The 21,560-nt window shown below is 39.3% G+C and overlaps 1 protein-coding gene across 1 annotated transcript in view; it reads left to right on the top strand.

Moving 5' to 3' along the window:
- Nucleotides 1–21,560, top strand: part of LOC126203773 (citron rho-interacting kinase) — a 214,406-nt gene that overhangs the window by 161,330 nt on the left and 31,516 nt on the right. The window contains exon 28 of the mRNA XM_049938141.1: nt 2,084–2,228. Within this exon, the coding sequence (XP_049794098.1) occupies nt 2,084–2,228 (145 nt within the window). The remainder of the gene's footprint in view (nt 1–2,083; nt 2,229–21,560) is intronic.

Here is a 21,560-nt window from a genome sequence, read left to right as displayed (position 1 = left end):
TAATAATAGAGGGCTGTTTGCCTGGGTTGTCTGCTAGTGTAGTGAAAGGTGTTTGCTACTGCAAGGGAGGTCTGGTTTGTATTCGGTTCTAATCTCGATGGAGGCAGATAGACTATCAGTAACACAAATTTTATGAAATTCTAGGACCCCCAATACGTTTTATTGCTACTTTTATTCTTACTTTTATTCTGTACTGGCGCCCTATGGATGTCAATATGACTCTCTTGCGTACTTTCTCCGCTCCTGTCAATATTTGAGTTAAATTTGGTAAATGAATGTTTTTTTTAACTGAATTTCATTATGAATCTTCACGCATTGCTAAGTTTGCACACTTTCTTTGTACGTCAGCAACGGTAATCCAGTATGACTGGTCTGAATGTTGACACAGACAGTTTCGCGGCCGAATGTGCATAATATTTTGCCAATTCGTAACGATCTGGGGTTGTTGTTGTTGTTGTTGTTGTTGTTGTTGTTGTTGTGGTCTTCAGTCCTGAGACTGGTTTGATGCAGCTCTCCATGCTACTCTATCCTGTGCAAGCTTCATCATCTCCCAGTACCTACTGCAACCTACATCCTTCTGAATCTGGGGTACCTTGTCTTAATATAACAGTTATGTTATCTCGATAAGCTGAAATTCATTTTTATTAGTATAGTTCATACTAATTAGCGTTTCTTCTTTCATTTATATCTTATATTTACGTGTTGTGTTTAACATACTAATCAGCATTAATATAGTCTTACACATGATTGAAAACAGTCCGACAAAGTTCGGATAGTTTTTAAATTTCACACCTGTGCATAGTATGTTGGCAGCACTTCGTCGCCTTGCCTGTTATTCAGTGTAGCAGACTTTAAAGCTGTGCAGATCAGCATAATGAAAAGTTGAGGGGTCTCGCTCATTTTGTCCATGACTCGCTCATTTTGTCCACGTCTGTACATGGTACTGTTAAAAAAGAAAAATGATAATGATGATATTCATAACAATGGGTTGTTCATTGCCTTTGGTATTACCTTCATATGTATTTTATATGGGGAATTAAACTTATTAAGTTAGTTAGCTGATACTGCACATAGCAAACAAAGTTAACAAGTTTGGATTTGAGTATAACGTAATACAAGATATGAAATTGTATTCTTTGCAAATTTGAAAAATAACTTAAATCATTTTATAGCCCTATCACTGTACTGTATGCTATATAATTATCCAGGACATGTTTAGAAAATCAGTGCACAAGATGCAGTTAAGTATATAAATAATTTGAGAAGTAACGACTGCTTGGCTTCTGTAAATTCAGGATGTATGTTACAACAAGAAACATGCCTGTTACAAAAAAATTATCTTTTTTATTACCTGCTTAATGACCTCCATTAAGCATATGTCAAATCTCTTCACAAGCTGTATGATTCCTGTATTATAGTTGGCTGTCACCATCCCATTAAACCTGTTGTTCACTGCATTCCTCACCTCAGCATCACTTCCAAAACATTCCCTGTCAACAAACATCTTTTCAAGAAAAGATGTCTTATACGATTATATTCTTCATTCAGTTCTTAAAAAATCTGGGTTGAGTGACTGACATCAGTTGAATTTCGCGATGCATAGTTATTACTCCATTGTTGACAAGTTCACATTTCTTTTGTAATTTTTGTATCACCATAAACTTCCTTTAGTTAATGGTATATTTCTGCAGATTTCAGTTTCTGAGCAGTCCAAAATTGAATAGCATGTCTGACATCCCCACAAATGGATGAACTTGGTCTAATACAGTTCATAACAGTCCCAGAATGCACAGTAACAACTTGTTCTGACTGTGAACTTGCATAACCCTGTCACATGATGTCGAGGAGACCGTTTGCTTTTGGATAGAAGCCCAATATCATTCGAGCACAGCAAATGTGTGCAGTAGATCATTATTTCTTGGGCTACCCTTGTGCTTATACACATTTATGAACAACATGAAGGAAATGTGATTTGAAAAAGTTTGTAAGACCTAGTTTATTGTTGTGAGCTGTAGAAAGTTATGGTAACTGAAAATTATTGAAATTGTGTCTAATATTAAATCATGCTCTTCAAAAATTTCAGGTTTTGCTGTTGGGAGCAGAGGAAGGTCTCTTTTCATTCAACACAAGTGCAGTGAATAGTAGTAAGCCAGTTAAAATGAAGGGTGTCAGCAAAGTTCATCAGATGTCAGTCCTCCCTGAGATCAGAATTGCTATTATGATAGTAGGTATGTAAATATTCTTTTGATTTCATACTGAGTTTCCCAGATACAAAATAATTTTCTTGTGTACCCAGTACTAGCACTTCCTACAGTCAAGATAGAATTCATTTGCTCTTTAAAGAGTGTGGGCAGAGTAGGACATGTGATCAGCCAATACTGTGAACTGGACTAAGACTCAGACTAGGTACCTAGCTTTAGTGAATAGTGTACTATCACTTTTACTACTTGAGTGTGCTTCATGTACAGACTCAAAACTGCAGTTCATAGTGAGTTTTTGCCCAATCATTCTGAATCATGATGCAATTGGACTGGCACTACCGGGTTGGAATTTAATTTGTGTGCAGTCTCGAGATTATCACAGAGATGGGCTGTACCCTCCGCCGAGTCTATCATTTTTTCTAATATTTTCACATACTGCTTCCTGGTTTACCACCAGAACATGTCATGTAAATCCTACAGTACCTGCTTGAGGTAAATGTGTGACAGTCAAGTAGGTACTACTACTACTACTACTACTACTACTACTAGTAGTAGTAGTAGGGGGGTACGTATTTCTAGAAAGCAAAAAGAAGGAAAAAACATAAAGTGAAGGTGTTATGTGGAATGTTGGATGTTTTATTATTATTATTTATTTGTATAGAATTTTTTTATCAAACCCCTACTCTGTTTTATCTAAGTATTCCTTCAATGTATAAAATGTATTGCCTAACAGGTACTTTTTTGCTGCCTTTGTAAATAAGTGTATTTTTGCAGTTTCTTTAATCTCTTTTGGTAATTTATTGTACAGTTGTATTCCTAGTTAGAAAATGTAAGTTGAATCTCTCTCTTGTTGCATGGTCATGGAATGAGCTGTTTGTGCAGTAATTACCAACATTATTTTTGATATGTACAACTGACTGGTAAATGTATTCACATGAAGCAGTTAAAATCCCCAGTGTTTTGAACATATCTTTACAGTGAGCCTGACTAGTATTTTTGGTTATTATTCTTAAGGCTCTTTTCTGGAGGTTGAAAATTGTCTTCATATTTTGTGCTTTGTTCCCCAAAAAAGAATTCCATAGCTAAGAACTGAGTGTACATATGAATAATATGTAACTAAAAGACACTGCATGTTACTCACTGATGATAGGATTCTAAGGGCATAACATGCTGATGACATTCTGTTTGCAAGTACCTGTTTGTGTTCACACCACTTCAACTGAGAATCAATATTCATTTTGCATTTGTTACACAGTCTATAGAGGTGCCGTCTACATTTAATTTAACATTGTCGTTTTTCCTCTTCAAATTGAAATTCATGGCATTAGTTTTCTTTACGTTCAATGTCACTTTATTGCTTATTGACCAATCATAAACTTCCTTGAGCGTTTAATTTGCTTTCTCAGCAAGGATTTCTCCTGTTTTCTCAGTGACTATAATATTGATGTCATCAGCCTACCTTCTGGAACCTCTATATTAATGTATTTTGGTTCTGATAAGTGTTTTAGTAAATGTTTAGATTCATTTTAAGTATGTGTTATCTCTACTCTTTGTACTCATATCTGCTAGGTATGATCGAAACCAATCATTAGCTACCACTCTTATTCCTAATCCTTCTAATTTATTTAATAGAATCTTGTGGTTAACTGTATCAAACGCCTTAGAAAGATCCAAAAATATGCCTGTGACACATTCATCTTTCTCAAGAGCATCAAGTACAACTTTTGTGAATTCTTCTATGGCTGACTGTATTTTTGCCACTTCGGAAACCAAACTGTGATTCGCATAAAAGATTGTATTTATTCAGTTAATTCATTAATCTGTCTTTCATAATTGATTCTATTATTTTTGAGAATGCTGACAGCAGGGAAATGGGCTGGTATTTTCTGTGTCTTCTGCATTACCTTTATTAAGCAAAGGCACAACTCTTGCCTGTTTTAACTGCTCTGGAAATGTCCCTGATATGAAAGATTCATTTATTATTTTTGTTAAGGGGCCTTGTATAATCCCTATGCATTGTTTCAGTACACACATTGGTACTTCATCTAAACCTACAGACTTTTTATTTTTTATTTTTTGAACAGTTTTATTGACTTCATTCTCTGTGGTTGGAAGTAACATCATTGTATTTAGTGCAACATTTACAGGTGTTATATTTGTTTGGGGGGAATTTTTTCTGTAACTTCTCTGCAATACTTGAAAAATGCTCATTTACATAGTTTGCTAGGTGTTGTGGATCATTTATTACCTCATCCCCCTTCATTAGCAGTATGTTATTCTGCGTTTGTTAGCCTCTCCCCGTTTCCTTTTTTATAACATCCCAGACTGCTTTGCTTTTATTCTCTGTAGTATATATTATTTTGTCATTAAATGACTTTTCTGCAGCAATCAGCACCTTCCTATAGATCTTTTTGTATCTATGATATAAATTTAAGAATTCTGGATCATTGCGTGTCTTTTTCATGGAACTGAGGTGTTTAAGTGTGTGTGTGTGTGTGTGTGTGTGTGTGTGTGTGTGTGTGTGTGTGAGAGAGAGAGAGAGAGAGAGAGAGAGAGAGAGAGAGAGAGAGAGAGAGAGAGAGAGACTTCTTAATACCTGCTGTTATCCATCTGTTTTTGTGAGATGTTGATACAGACATGCATACTTTTGGAAATGCCTTTTCAAAGTTCAATTTAAGCAATGTGGAGAATTTAGAGAATTTCATATTCACATTGGTTTCCTTATACACTTCATCCCAGCTTTGTTTTTCTAGTTCTTTTGAAAAATCTTTTGTTTTGATTTCTGATAGATGTCGTCTGTAGGCTTGTAGTTTAGGGAATGATTCAATGCCTGATTTTACTGTTGTTATTTGACAGAGATGGTCTGATAGTCAGAGATGTTTTACAGCTACATCACATTTTTCCCTGTCCATATTTGTGGACACATGGTCAATTACTGATGCAGTCATTATAGCAACCCTTGTTGCACTATTGGCCAATAGGGACATGCCAAAACTTTGAAGGATGTTTATGAAGGTGCTGCTGGATTCATTTATGATATTAGTGTTGATGTTAATGTCCCCACACAGAATTATGTTGACCTTTGTACTTAAGACTTATCTAGAACTTCTGTTAATTTATTTACCGAGCGAGGTGGCGCAGTGGTTAGCACACTGGACTCGCATTCGGGAGGACGACGGTTCAATCCCGTCTCCGGCCATCCTGATTTAGGTTTTCCGTGATTTCCCTAAATCGCTTCAGGCAAATGCCGGGATGGATCCTTTGAAAGGGCACGGCCGATTTCCTTCCCCATCCTTCCCTAACCCGAGCTTGCGCTCCGTCTCTAATGACCTCGTTGTCGACGGGACAATAAACACTAAATCTCCTCCTCTGTTAATTTATTGAAAATAGTGTCCACACTACCTCTGGGAGATCTATACACACACAAAATGATTATCATCTTGGTGATATCAAGCCCTATTAATTCAATAGCTGATATTTCAAAGTGTTTGTCTCCACTTACTGTACTGAGTCATGCCTTGATTTGAACTGTGTTCCTTTTCTGATATAAATGCATGATCCTCCACCCCTTGAAGTAGTTTTGCAGTAAGAGTTTTCCCTTTCATATAATGATAATATTACATGATGGATTTGTGAGTCTCTACACCAGTGCTCAGTAATACAAACTACTGTGCAGTTCAAAGACTCAACTTCTAATAGTTGTATTTTATTTTTTATTGATTGCATATTTTGATGGAGGATTGTTAAATATGTGAAATGCCCTATGTTACTCTTTCCAATGGTTTGTTTTTCTTTGTGCCATCTGGTATGTGTGATATTTGAAGTGTTAAAATCTGCCTTGTGAGTGATTGTCGCAGTATTTTTTAAACTGCTGGAGATACTCTTAAGGCAGGGGAACCTGTTATCTGGATTTATCCTAAAAAGACCTACTTTTCCTACCTATGACAACAGGTATTTGACCATGTGTGGCTCGAGATCCACCCCCCCCCCCCCCCTCCATACTTTCATGAATCAGCTGTACCAATCTTCACTTCCCAGTCCTGTTTAGATGTAGGCCATGCGAAGTGAAACCCCATCTGTTGACATTCCTGACGGGCAGCAGAGAAACATGAACAAAGTTGCCTGTCCTCAGAGCCGTCCCTAACCCCACATTGATTCGCCTCAGAGCTCCATCTAGATGTGGTCGATCATGACACCAGAACAGCTCAACAAAGTGTACGTTGGTGCCATGAGTCAGGGAAGCTATCTTGTCATCTATGCTATCCATGTCATATCCACATCCCTGTCCAAACTGTTTCCCGCCTCCCGCCCCACCCACTATCATTACGAGGTCCTATTTTGTAAAGTCCTTACATAAAGACCCTAGGTCCTCTATCACATGACTTAGCCCTGCATTTAGCTTGAAGATGCTGGTGGCCTGGTACGCTGCCCCTAAACTTTCCTGTAACTGAGGGCCTACACCTCGACCATGGCTACCACCTAGCAGCGGCACTTTCTTCTTCCTAACACTTTTTACATTCCTAGGCTTCTTGGTCTCGGATGAAGTGTGCTTCACATTTCCTGCTCCTCGTTCTACCTGAGGCTCTTCTCCACTTAACTCTGGCAATGGTAGATACCTGTTTTTGGTGTTGATCATAACTGTCAGATCGCTTTCTCTTTCTTCCTATCCTCCTACCAGCTCCCAGTTCCCAACCACCCTCCTCCCCATCTCTCTTGATCCTTGTGAGTTCGTTCCTTGCTTCCCTCCAGCTGCACTTGAAGGGCACAGATTTTCCTTTCCTGTTCTCCAGTCAAAATGTTCCTACTGCATACTCTGCAGTTCCAGGAGAGAGCCTCTTCTGTTCTCTCCACATTCTCCCCACTGCATTCCCCCCCCCCCCCCCCCCCCTACCACTCCCAGTGAAAATATTTCCTACAAGATTGGCAACAAATCCCTCTACTCACTACCCTATAACAGCTCACACATTTCTCACTCATGGTCAGTTTTGAAATAATAATTAAGTTTAAAGAATGTTTTAAATTTGTCAAGGACGTGAGATTGGCTGTGTGTAAACAAAAAACGACACAAAGGTCTTATGTGCGTTGGTTGTTGTTCTGTACTGATTTAGAGATACAATGACAGAAGACGGAATTTGTAATTACTTTGCTTTTAGAGAATTTACATTATCAGGCGTGTTTGGTCAGGTTTTTAAACTTTTATAACTTGGAAAATTTTGGCCTAGATCGCGTCTAACAAGTAAACAGTACAAAGTGTGTTAGTTAAATACGGTTTAGAAATGTTTAATTACACTTTTATTGTGACAATAGACACTGATGAAACTAGTACCTGTCTTTTAAACAAATTTTGCACTATCAAGAAAACTTGAAGAGAATGTTTTGTGTTTGTCACGCAAAATTTCGGGTTATCAGGACTTCAGCCAAAGAACAAGTTTTTTCAAGAACAAGCTCTGCTGGGACACTAATATTCAGTTGTGGAACAAGAACGGACACTACAGCAAGCATACAAAACAAGGAAAATTTAAAATTGACACTATTTCCTCTGAAATAAGTTCTTTTAGCAGGCGAAGAAAATACCTGTGATCTCACTCAGCGTCCATCTTGTTACTGTTTACTGCTGGCAAGTAGAGTTGCTTCTAGATGGATGATGGTAAAGTACCGAGAGTCCCCTACAAGGAATTGGTGTGGCTTTCTGTGCTCACTAAAGGTCTCCCAGTGCCACTGTCGGATGTGGCTGTACCTGGAACCCAAATCAAAGATAATAGCTATTTAGGTATTCAGCTATCCTGTAGTTCGAAATTCTCATTTCCCTCATAGCAGTCTAATGGCAGCTAGTGCAGGTTTGCTGGTGGCACTTAAGTCGGATGCCAGAGGCACTGTTAATAAGGTTATCTGCCAGTTATTTGGAAATTGCAATAATTCTCAAGAATCCACATGAAAAACTGAGGAATTTACTGGGTATTTCCATAGAGAATATCTGTTTTAGGAAATGTGTTTCTGTGTGCTGTCTCTTAAATGGTGAGACGTGTCAAACAACACAAGACGGTTGTGTCGAACGCTGCCATCATGCATGCCTGGGCCAATTGGATGAATCTCCAATGACACAACACTACCTCAGCATTGGACAACACACGGTCTATGTAAATACAAAGATTATATTCCCAGTTTGTCCTTATAGGACACTCCGATTCAATATTCTAACTTATTTCAACCTGGAATTCTGCACATGTTTCTTTTGGATACTGATCAGGAAAAGGAGTATTTTGGACGACAAGCCTGTCGCAGCACCGTGAAGGATCTATATAGCCACCAGTTTTGGGTCAGCTTGTAGCCGCAGCTACGTCCAGTAATAACATGCTCTGAATATCACACCTTAATTCATAGTAGATACCACAAAACAAGTCTCAGTCATCCATTGGTACACAACAGCACCTACCTGACGATGTTGAACATTTACCTTGAGAAAATATTGTGGGATGTACACGATGTGATCTCATGGCACAACTAACAGTTGTGTATTCATTATATTGCTTTTTTCATTACACTTTTTAAAAAAAATCAATCTTAGTGTATTGAGGAGGAGGTGGTAGATCTGAACTTTACTATGAATGAACTTACACTCCTTTGTGGGTATGACCTTATATTAATATGAAATTTTATGTAAAAAAAGGCAAGCATACAAAGGATGTAATTTGAAAATTTGTTATACACTTTCTTTGCCCTATAAATAGTTTTTCTAATCTGTTCTGTGGTAAGACTAGAGAAGCGCAAGTTCTGGTGTTGATTTACAATTGTGTCCTGTAGTTCAGCAAACATGTAATTAATAGTGCCAAAAATGTATAAATTAAGTACTGTTAGTCTCTCTCTCTCTCTCTCTCTCTCTCTCTCTCTCTCTCTCTCTCTCTCTCTGTGTGTGTGTGTGTGTGTGTGTGTGTGTGTGTGTGTGTGTGTGTGTGTGTGTGTGTGTGTGTGTGTGTGTGTGTGTACTTTTGATAGGAAAAGAGCTAATGCTCGAAAGCTAGTGTGAATGCTGTTTTCTGTTACATGTTTCTGTGCTCTCTGCATAGATCTATAGGTGAGTGGTAGCCTTTCCCTTATTCTGCTAGTCTCACTGTCTAGAATTTCAGTTATTGTTACTCTCGGTCTTATGGTAAGCGAACAGAGGCTTACAATATGTTCTATTGTCTGCCTTACTGGTACTCTGATTGTCTTCTTCTGAATTACAAGAATATAATTTACATTTTCACTGTGTCCCCATAGTAGTAACCATATCTTAACACAGATTTAAGAAAAAATACCTCAACCAGATGCTTAAGTGTGATTTGCAGATGTAGAATATGTTGTTCTTCCATATTCTAAAGTTACACATGTCATCAGTCTTCTCTTATGTAGGTATATCTTTCTTGATAACTTAACTGAGAGGTTTGCAAGGTAGGAGTTTTTTAATCCCTAAATGTTTTGCCCTTTGTTTCTCTTTATTGGCACTTTTGATAAGCTGGACCATATTCTGGATCTTTTTATTTCATTTAATATTACACCATTTGCACTAAACAAAGATAGTGAACTTTCTTTTGTCATATTGTCGATAAGACCCTTCAATACAAGGTTTACGTAGACAGAAGTTTTATCATCACCATGCATATGTCTTTATGTAAGTATTTTCAGGTGAGTCATTTGTCTATATAAGGAATAAAAGAGGTCCTAATTTTGGTTGCTGTGCACTCCCTATTAAACCTCAAGTGGGTTTGATAGTTCACCTCCACAACTCACTGCCCGCTTTCTTTCATTAATGTGCCATAAATTCCATAATGCAGTTTATAGTGCAAAAAAGAATGGTCAACACAATAACATAACTTGCTTAGTTTAAGGAAGGTGTTATTTATGTGAGCATGTTCTCTGAATGCTGATCACCTGTTTCTCACCAAGAGTTCTACAGCTGACCTGTCATTGTTATAAGCATACCACAGGAACTCATTCATACATGAATATAAATTTACGGAATGAAATAAGTAAATATGTGGGTGACAAAAGTTGTCGGCTAGTGTAACTCTTAATTGTTTTTGAAGATTTCAGCTCTTTCCAGTTTTGTTGCCCATGAAAAACCCATGTAATGAAAAATCATCTGATGAACAATATTTATCACATAATCTTTGCAGCATCTTACATTGGAAAATTCAGTACTAATGTGATCCAAATTTTCTAGACTTAAACTCCACGATATTGTTGAAGTGAAGTTTTATTATGGCGTTTTCATCTCTATAAGGTCACTGAATAAACCTTTGGTGGACATGTAAGCAATTGATTTCCTGTAGTAGAGCCATAATATCTATTAGACCCAAGCAGAGAGAGTGGACTGTCATATGGATTCCCATTTAAAAGCCACAGACACTTAGCACATTCTGCAACTCTTCTTGTTTGATGAACCATATAACCTGCCGAATGATAAATAAAACATCTCTGACACTGTGAAACAGTTTGAATTTCTGTGGAGATGTGAAACACAGGGTTTTCTTAATTTTATTTTCCCGTTCAACAATTTGTTCTTTTGCTCCAGAAGTCTAGCTAATGTATCTATTCAGCTTACGTAATATATCAGTTAACATTCACATTTATATTTATAATTTTCAATTGAAGATTACAGTTTGAAGCATATGCAAACTGATGAAGTGTAGTACTGACAAATGATCATTGCAACTTAGTGACCTTAGAATGCTGAAATGATTGTCAAGTGGAGTCTGATTAAATTTTGCTGTCTGAAAATAGCTGAAGCCTCTTTTCCACAAGTATTTAGATATTGTTAATGTACTTTCAGTAGTTATACTGGGGGACTGCAGAGTTCTTTTCATAATTGCACAACTTCTAGTTTGTTACACTTCAAAGCTTTCTTTATAAACGTATTGCTGTGTCCAGTACACTGATTTATTTCGTATATTTTATTGGGCAGAAGAAATCTAGCAGACATTGCAACTTCCTCTAGTGTACTACCTTCTCTGCCACAACTTCTCTTATACAAATATATTCATGACTGTAATTTTCAGCAACAGTACTTTTTTTCCCTCGGATAAATTGCAGTCATCAGTTGCAAATTAATTTGTCATGCTCAGAAGCCTACAGAATTGTGATATTATAAATCTTTAGACCTTGGCTATACATTTATGTGAAATATAAAAAAATATACTACAGAAGTATACTTACTTTATCAGACAGTAATATCTTCTTCTAGAAGCATAATGCCATAGTATTTCTGAGCACACTATGGCATTATCCTTCTATGAAGAAAATATTGTCTGCTAGCTTCTGTAATAAACTTTTTATGCTTTACATAAATGTATAACCAAGGTCTAAAGATTTATAATAATCGTAATTTTGTAGGCTTCTGAACATGATAAATTAATTTGTCAAAACTGGTAAAGATAATAAAAATTTATTTGCAACTGATGACTGAAATTTATCCTGAAAAGGGAAAAAAAATCAATCTTTCTCTTGGAGTTTCGACTTGTTTGTTGTTGATAATAAACAAGTATGCTTTTGTTAAGTCATCAAGTACCTACACAATGGTAGCCCCTGACCAAACAAGGATTGCATTATTGGTGCCTAGCTGGAAAATCTCTACATATGGCAAGGAGTGCCCATTGTAACTGGGGCGCAGGGAGTCAGGGCAACCATTATTTGACCAGGTTGCTGTTGCTGTGGCTGGGTGGTGCACCTGGAGAGAGACCCCATTCACAGTGAGTGGCACCAAGGCAAATGACTTGCAGCTGAAACGGATCAAACTTCCTTTTGCTGGTGGACATACTGCCCCAACAATCTCATCTGAAAGAAAAGTTCACTACAATGTGTAGAGATATGGCCCCACAATGTTTCCTTCCCTGGCTATGCCATGGGAGGAATGTAGAGATAAGAGACAAAGCGAGAAATACTCCCCACAATACTTAGTTTGCTCTAGGATTGACAGAGATTGGTTTATGACCACTAATCCTTTATCCTTTATTCTTTGTTGAACACATTGAGGACAGGTTTAGGGAAGTTGCAGTGATTTCGAAAATGTTTAAAAAGACATTTCCCATTCAGTTGTGGACGCTGCTTGCCTGTGACAAGCTGGGTGACATACCTGTAACCATTCCCCCACCCCATAACTAACAATCACTAAGGTGATGGTAAATTCAGTACTACACAGCTGAATCTGGAGGCAGCGTGTAGAATATTGTACTAAGATTCAAAAACGAAAACAAGTCAAGCTTGTGATGTCAAAACCATGTTTCAAGAGGTTCTGTAATCCTGAACTTGAACAAGAAACAGGTTGAGCTAATGGTAGGTCTCATGGCTGGCCATGGGAACTTTAAGAAACGCCTACACATGATTTGTATAGAGGAAGAAACCCCGTAGGTGTGAGGAGCATGAAACTGCGCCTCATCTAATCTTCTAGTACGAAACTCTTGAGCGCAACAGACACAGAATATTAGGGTCAATAGAGCTTGAAGAAATTGTCTAATAACGAATTAGTAAAGGGTCTCCTGCTGCTTCTTAAGAGTGCTGTATGGCTATACTAGAATCACAAGGAGCAAAACCTCACAATAAACTGTTCTAAGACCACTGTGTTTTTGTCTCCCTTCATTAATCAAATCAAACCCCTCATAACTCTCAATATGGTGCAAGTTATCATCTTCCACCATGACCTCCTTGTACAGACCAATTACAAGTTATATACCAATTTGGAGCAATGGAGTGTGTGTTTCATCAGTCGTGTCCAGTGTGGACCGAAGGATGACACGGTTAATATGGGGGTTTCATCTTGGCCTATGAAGGCGACTTGTTCCCTTGCAGGGTCTTGGCGATGGTGTTTCAGTGTGATGTGAAACTGCATGTTTAATCTCCCATGTGGTGGTTCAAGTTCATGAAATTCGGGCACATCTCTGAATTGTAATTCCAGCCCCCTCTGTGGGGATTCTGCTGTTTGTGTAGAGTTCGGGGAGTACCATTCTCTCTATTCACCAAACTGCATCGTCTTCCTAAAAGAAAAGAAAATCCAGGAATACAACACTTTTGACTGACACACAAATCAGGAGACTTAGAATAATTAAGATCATTTACATCCTGTACGTATGACGATGACATTTGCTGCTGCTACGATGACATCATCCTTTCTATCGATGGTACCCTCGTCCTACATGCCTTCTGTGTTGGACCCTCAGGATGGCTTGACTACACCCAGTCTCTTGGTGGTTAGGTGCCCTCTCCTGCTGTTTCTCACCCACCAACTTTGGGGCATCAGTTCCCCACGCACCGCAGACAGTGATTGCCAACCTGCGGCCATAGAAGCAAGACCCTCCTCTGGCATATCTCAGTAGAAAGGGGTCCCTTGGGTCCCTCACCTCCCAGGATTCTACTGATTTGAAACCAGATACTAGGTAGTGGCTGAAGGAGCCAAGTTTTTTGATCACACTGTCCCTGAAAGCAGGGCAGAAAAGTTCTCATAGACATTTAAATCCTCCAAGGGAAGATCTGCAAGGCAGGAGAGGTTCCAGTGATCCTCATCTCTGTACCCAAGGTGGAGTTCCCAGTGGCACCTGTGGAACCGGATCCTCCGCCACACAACCTATTTCAGAACCAATGTGTATTGATGCAGTGTCCTCACCATCGGTGGCAGCAGATGACCCTGGAGCATGACCTGCCTCCACGATACCTTCACAGCCCCACAGGATACCGATAGCATGATCCTCCAGTGTTTTTTCACCACCTGGCTGAGTTACAGTGTCTCTTGTGCATCTCCCCTGCTTTCTGAATTGCCCTCCAGGGAGCTCAGTTCCCTGCATTGCAGACCCATACCCTCTGTGGTTATCAGGGCTAGTTTTAAGAATGAAGCTAACTGTGACATGGTACTAAGTGGATTTTGCAGATATGTTCTGTACACATGCCACTCGATAAGACTTTGGAGGCTTTGGCTGTTAGTGCAAAGATGTGTGGATTTTATAATCTGTAATGTGTATCTCCGTCCCATTAGTGAAATTTCTCAACCAGCATTGTCTGCAATGATTTCTCAGCTCCCCCACCCTATTTATTTTTGTGACTTAAATGCCCACAATCCTTTGAGTGGTGGAATTATGACCACTGGCTCTCGAAAATTTGATCACAGAGCTTGATCTTTGTCTCTTGAATACCGATGACCCCACACAGTTCAGTATGGCATATGGATCTGATTTATCCATTGATCTTTCCTTTTGCAGCTCTGAGCTTCTCCGCTCCATCCACTGGAGAATCTGTGATCATTTTCAGATCATCCTGCCCCTCCCTCAGCATCACTAACTGTAGTGTCCACACAGATGGGCTCTTAACAATGCTGACGTCGTCTCTGGCTGCCTTAGCACCCCGCCATGTCGAGGTATCAATACGGTTGTCAGGAGCACCATCACAGCCATTCTGTCAGCAGCAGACTTAGCGATTCCCTATTCTGCGGGACCTGCTCCCAATTTTGTATGTGACTTCTTGTCACACCATAATTTCCATGATGTTCAAGTGCTACTTCCCACGCGACCCGCTGTAATGTCCCCACAGCAAATACCCTCTACCACGCACCAATTAATCATTTTCAATCAAACCATCCACATTCATTCACTTTGGAAAAGTTATCTGATCTGATTTTCTCGTAATATATGCGGCGACAGCTCGTCGACGCCAAAGTATTTTCTAGTGCATTTATTCTTTTAAATAACAGAGATGCATATATGCATTCTCCATGGTTGTTAGATTGGTAACTAGGACAGCTTCTGTTGAGGGATTGACGTGTTTCTGAGAGATACATATTCTGCTTTTCTTCTCGCTAAAGCGAGCCAATTAACATTTGTGCCGCTAGCGGTTTGTTTTGAAGAGAAAGAGATTGTAAAAGGAAAATAATTAAGGCATGGAATCACCGGAGATCTGGACATGTAATGGAGATGGATTTAATACACGATTTCCTCCATAAATAAGGTTTGTGACTCTTTTGTTCTGGAGTGAATGAACGAATGAGTTTTTTCTGAATCATTTGTTGATCACATTGGCCCTGTAATTAGTGGGGAAGTTTCAGCTGTGTCGAAGAGAGCCTGCAATCACTGAGTCTGTGTTAAATCATCCAAAAAGGCTTCGTACACATCTGGAATTCACAATCTTTCATAAAAGGAACAAATTGTCCAAACGATTGATTCTCCTGACTGTCTGCAGTGTTTAACAGTAATAACAAATGTAAAGATCTCTTACAGCAAGCCAGCCAGTGATTACCAAGACGAAGGACTCCACCAAAGATTCTATTTGGCTGATTCTTTTTATCAATATATCACGTAATGAAATCTTATACTAAAACCTATACATAGATAAAGGAGAGAGAGAGAGTGAATGAAAATAGAGATAATACTAAGAATCCTCCATTAGTCTAATTTTTCGCCTGTCGGATCAGCCAAGAACTGGGAGGGCCTTACTTTACTGTATAGACTTATGTGTGAAGGTGAAGGGGTCTTAAAGACAACAGATATATATCTATACAGACAAGACATTACAAAGAGATAGCGGCTAGCTGCATTGATCATCTATTCTTAGATTAAAGAGACGGCAACTTATTATCCGAACATTAAAATGTTAAACCCCCTCCCACTCCGCTCCATATATCAGTGAATGGAGTCCTGCAGGGCTCTGTATTCAGTTCCTCCATTTTCTTGTGGCTATCAATGGTCTAGCTGCAGCTGTGGGGTCTATAGAGTCACCCTTCCTGTATTCTGAGGATTTTTACATTTACTATTGTTCACTGGGTATTGCTGTACATCAACTGCAGGCTGCCATATGAAAGGCACAGTCCTGGGCTCTAACCCATGACTTCCAATTTTCATTGGTCAAGACAAGCATCATATACTTTTGTCAGTGTCATACTGTCCATCCACAACCAAAACTCAACCCTGATTGACAACCAATTGCTTGATGTGGTAGAGTCTTATCACTTTTTGGGACCGCTCTTCGGTGCCCAGCTGATGTGACTTCTCAATCTTTTCCAACTTATGTGAACATGCTGAGCACACCTTAATACACTCCGCTGCCTCATTAACACCAGATGGGGCGCAAAGTGCTCTACAAATTTGCAGCTTTACATAGCTTTGATCCTGTCCTATCTTGATTACAACTGTCTGGTATATGGCTCAGCATCACCTTAAGCATTGCAGGTGCTGGACCTGATACACCATTGTGAGATTTGGAATTTGCAACAGGCGCTTTTCTGACCAGCTCTGTGAACTGCCTACTTGCATAGCCTGGGAGCCCTCCACTGCAGATCAGGCACCATCTATGTGATACACATGCGCTGCTCCCACGGGCATCCAAACTGCTGTCCTTTATCCTGGTACGGAGATCCATCTTGCACAATACAGGCCCAGGACTGGAGTCACGACCACAATTAGCATGCAGTGACTCTGCTCTAAACTCCAACTGCCCACACTCTCTAGTCAGGGAGCAATCCGTATACCCACATGGCCTTTATATCAAGACTCTTTTGACCCTATGCTTTTTCACCGCCTGTTTTTGGCCTTCTTTGATGCATTTCTGGCCTTGGCTCAATGATAGACAGACAAATTGGTTTTCTGTACACACATACAAGGTGCAGTGTGCAACACTCCCCACCGAACAGATGCAGTGTATGCCATTGCTTAAGCCCTCAGTCACATTTATTTTGTACTGGCAAGACATTCTGTATTGGCAGTAACTCCCTTAAGAGTCTTCAGGCTATTGACCTGTCCTCTCCTCGACACCCACTCATTGTGGCTACCTGGGATATCCTTTCTGACCTCCGTCAAGCTGGATTGTTGATCATCTTTGTCTGGACCCCATGTCATGTTGGGATCCAGGGGAACGAAAATACCGACTGGCTACCAGGATGCCAACTTTGGTGATGGGAATACCGGAGCTGGACCTTCAGTCGACACTACATCATCAATTGTTCAAGACTTGAGAACATGTATTGTTGTGCCCTGGTTTCTCTGAACAAATTGAGTAATAACGGGAACCACGACCATATGGCAGACTTCCCTTTGTGCTTCTCACAGGGAATCTACCACTCTATTGACTTCATGTGGCCCATGCTTGGATGACCCATGACCACATCCTGTGATGTGAGAATTCACCCTAACACTGGTGTGGTGCCAATCTGATGATGGCTCACATCCTACTGGACTGTCCTAATTTTACCACATGAAACATGAAATCTGCTGACAGACTACCTCTGGTGTTTATCAGATTACTCCAAAGCTGCTGATCTGGTCTTACGTTTTATCTGTGTAAGTGGTTTATATTGAGGTAGAGCTCATTGGCCTCATCAGCTGCTTGAGGGATTGGAGGGGGTGCCCCATCGCATGCTCCAACACCAACACAGGGAGCCCATGGCTGCCCTTGCTAAGTGGTCTGGCCTGGCCTCTGTCCTTCCCACTTTTTCAGTTCTTCTTAGCATTTTACATCTGCCATTGGATCACTATCTCTTACTCATTGTTCTCTTTCCTGAGATTTTATCAACTTGTCTGCATTGCCAGTTTTTCTTGTGGTAATAGAGGGTGAGGAAACACCTGTCAGATGCAGATGGTGTCTCTACAATTGTGTAACATTTCTTGGGGGGCCTCCACTTGCATTCTGTGTGGAGTCCCTCACACACTTTCATCACCTCACTTCTACTTGCTTCTGTCTCTTGGTTTTATTGATCACAGTTGGGTTCATCAGGTTTTGTCCTTCATCTTTGAGGACATTTAGGATGGAGGGACTGATGACCTCAAAGTTCGGCCCCTTTAACCCCATCATCCAGTCCAGTCTTCTGACCACTTCATACCAGCTGTTTCCACTCTGATTTTTGTGTTTTGTTATATTTATGGTATGTGAAGTTCAGAACTCAAATGTCAGTCTGCCATAGTATTTGATGGGACTCTCAAATTTCTTAAGAAAACTGGATTTTCAGTTTTGCTGAGGTTCTTTAATATCATAAAGAAAACTCAGTTTTTCAGTCAGTTGTGTGGCTATGTGATATACAAAGGTCATGCAATTGTAATATTCACGTGTACAGTAGTGGTAGTATCACATACACAAAATATAAAAGGGCAGTGCCTTGACGGAGCTGTCATTTTTAATCAGGTGATTCATGTGAATATGTTTCTGTCATGATCATAGTCACATGACAGGAATTAAGACATTGAATATGGAATGGATCTTGGAGCTAAACACACGAAATGTTCCATTTCAGAAATTGTTAGGGAATTCAATATTCCAAGATCCACAGTGTCAAGAGTGTACCGAGAATACCAAATTTCAGGCATTACCTTTAACTGTGGACAATGCAGTGTCTGACAGCTTCACGTTATGACCGAGAGCAGCATTTGCGTAGAGTTGACAATGCTGACAGACAAGCGACACTGTGTGAAGTAAGCGCAGAAGTCAGAGACATATGACAAACGTGATTGTGAGGACAGTGTGGTGAAATTTGGCAGTAATGGGCTATGACAGCAGACGACTGATGTCAGTGGCTTCGTTAACAGCACGATCGCCTGCATCACCCCTCCAGGGCTCATTACCACGTTGGTAGGACCCTAAACAACTGGAAAATGGTGGCCTGGTTGAATGGGTCGTGATTTCTATTAGGTAAGAGCTGATGGTAGGGTTTGAATGTGGCACAGACCCCATGAAGCCATGGACCCAAGTTGTAGACAGTGCATTGTGTGAGCTGGTTAGCTCCATAATAGAGTGGACTGTGTTTACGTGGAATGAACTGGGTCTTCTGGTCCTACTGAACCGATGATCGACTGCAAATGGTTATTTTCGGCTTCTAAGAGACCATTTGCAGCTGTTCAAAACTATTTGGAAATGTCTTAAAGCAAATGTGATAAGATACAACAAACGTATAAGAGAAATAGTTGAAAACAATGAGTATGGAAAAGACAAAGCATAAATTTATGTTGGATAAACATCACATGTCATCTGCGAAGATTCCAGGTGTGGGATTTCCTCTCTGTTGTCAGTATTTTCAATACGTTTTTTAAGCGTTTGAAAAGTTGTTTGAATTTTGAGACAGTCAAGGCAATGAGGAGATGAATCTGTAACTGCCAGTTATTATTTTCATTATTAATTTCACAAGAGAAATGCCAAATGAGCTTTCTAAAGCCATTCAGTGTATGGAGAAACAAGAGTTGTGCGGAGATGATGATGTTCCTGTAGAAATTTTTCAATCTGGAAAAAAAGTAGCCCAAAAGTTCTTGCAAAATTATTTACATACTGTGTGCAGAGAAGTGTGTGCCTTAATACTGTTATTGTACTACTTAACAAAGAAAAAGACAGAAGATAAAAACTACAGACCTATCATGCAACCACGGTAAAGTAAGATATTTAATGTTGCCACCATCCTCACAGAAAGAAGATTGATCACATAAAGGAATAAGCTGGCTTTAGTAAGTAGTTGTAGCACAGTTAATGACTAGCAAGTAGTGAAAAAATACTAAATTGAGCATTGAATATGGATTTTTCCAATTTACCAAAGATTTGCAATTTTGAAAATTCGTCACTCAGTTTCAAGTAAGGTCAGTAAAAGGAACTAGCTATTGATTTATTCTGGTTGTCAAGTACAGCGTCTATTCATACTAACTCACAGTTTCACAGCAATGGCTTCTAACAGCAACAATCACTACACCACCAACAGTATTTATTTTATCCTGTCTGAACACTGTTAGGTCCTTTGTAAGAATTTGAACTAAACTTTCCTCTGGCTTTAGCTAGCTTGCTGTAACTATAATGGTTTTAGCTTCAGTGCTTTCTATTAGCACATCGAGCTCTGGTTCTTTACTAACACAGCTACAAAAATGGGAGAGGAATTCACCGTCTTTCTGCATCAAATAATCGGTTGTGTGATAGATTTCATTTTCAGTTGTTTCTGCCAGATTTCACCCATGATATGTGGCAAACAACTGATGTAGCATTAACTGTACTTTGATCATAAATAGCAATGATTATGTCTAGTGTAAGAAAGAAAAAAAAAAGTGATCATTTTCAAGAATGTATCAGTTTTATCTCGAGTTACACTGTTACATACAGAGTCCTCAGTTGAATTATTTGAACTTTGGTCAAATCGTGCAGAATTCTTTAGGAACATATATGTTCACAGCTAAAAGTTTGTGCAAAATTGAACACACTCCAGTCTCCAAAATGCATAAGTATGCCTCTGTATCATGCTGAGTGACACAACTATATCCTCACCTTTTGCACACAGCTACAATACTTTGGGACTGGCAACCAGTTTTGTTTGACCTGCATGCAATTCATCAGTTATAAAAGCATAATTACAAAAAACTCTGCAAATCAGTATTTTTTTTTAGACAATATATTCCAAACATGATAGATTAAGAAAAGTTGAGTGAAGCGATTTGAGGCATTTTTGTTGAGTTACAGTTTGACAAAAATCATAAAAAATAGTCCACTGAAAAGTTTTGTATGAAATTTGTTTTTTCACAACACTGAATTTTTAACTACTTGCAGTAAGCATCCTACTTAGCTAATTTATTATCTAACATTGTTTTATAAATAACAGATCATTTTAAAACAATAGTAATGTCTTGTCTTAATAGTACAACCTAGTGGTCATTAGTAAAAGTTAAGGAGGTGGCTCTAGTAGCCTATACCACCCCATTATACTCCCCACACGGACTTCATGAGATACCAAAATCATTGGGGAGCCATCCTGATGAACAGCCTCTAAACTGTTGTCCACAAGTCTGAGATTGATTGGTGCTGGATCAGAAGTGCCCATATCTCATTCCACATGGTATGATGGAATGGGGTCAGTTGACCTGACGAAATATAAGCACACTCACATCAGTGGGACGTTCTGACAGAAACTGGGAGCAGTGTGACGTGGTTGACTGTGTCACTGTGCATCCGGATCGTGTGTTTAGTGGTGCAGGTGAGCAGTCAAATGGACATGTTAAGATAGTCAGCTCCTATGCAACTTGCCATTGAGGCAGTGGTAGGCATATCAGTGGCACCGTTTTTTCCTGTGTAAACATCACTTGAACGAGAATATATTCACTGCCACCAAGGACTTTGTGCTTTTGGTATGTGGGTTGGAGAGACTTCTGTAGTTTTTGACGTTATGATACCCTGCCATTGACATGTTCCGATGTTTGTTTATTTATTTATTTATTTCATGTTCCGTAGATCCTGGAAGCGAGTGAATCGCAAGGATATGGAACGTGTGAAATTGTACATAGTTCAAGCATAACTTGTATAAATACATACAATAAAGATACAGTGTAAATAAAATCAATAGACAACATCACAATCAATAAACAGAAAATTGTTTTTCACATATTAAGGATAAGTAAC

This window comes from Schistocerca nitens, chromosome 9 (genome assembly GCF_023898315.1).
Source record: "Schistocerca nitens isolate TAMUIC-IGC-003100 chromosome 9, iqSchNite1.1, whole genome shotgun sequence".
Classification (NCBI taxonomy): Eukaryota; Metazoa; Arthropoda; class Insecta; order Orthoptera; family Acrididae; genus Schistocerca; species Schistocerca nitens.
The sequence above is the reverse complement of the archived record's forward strand: the minus strand, read 5'-3'. Positions and strand labels throughout refer to the sequence as shown.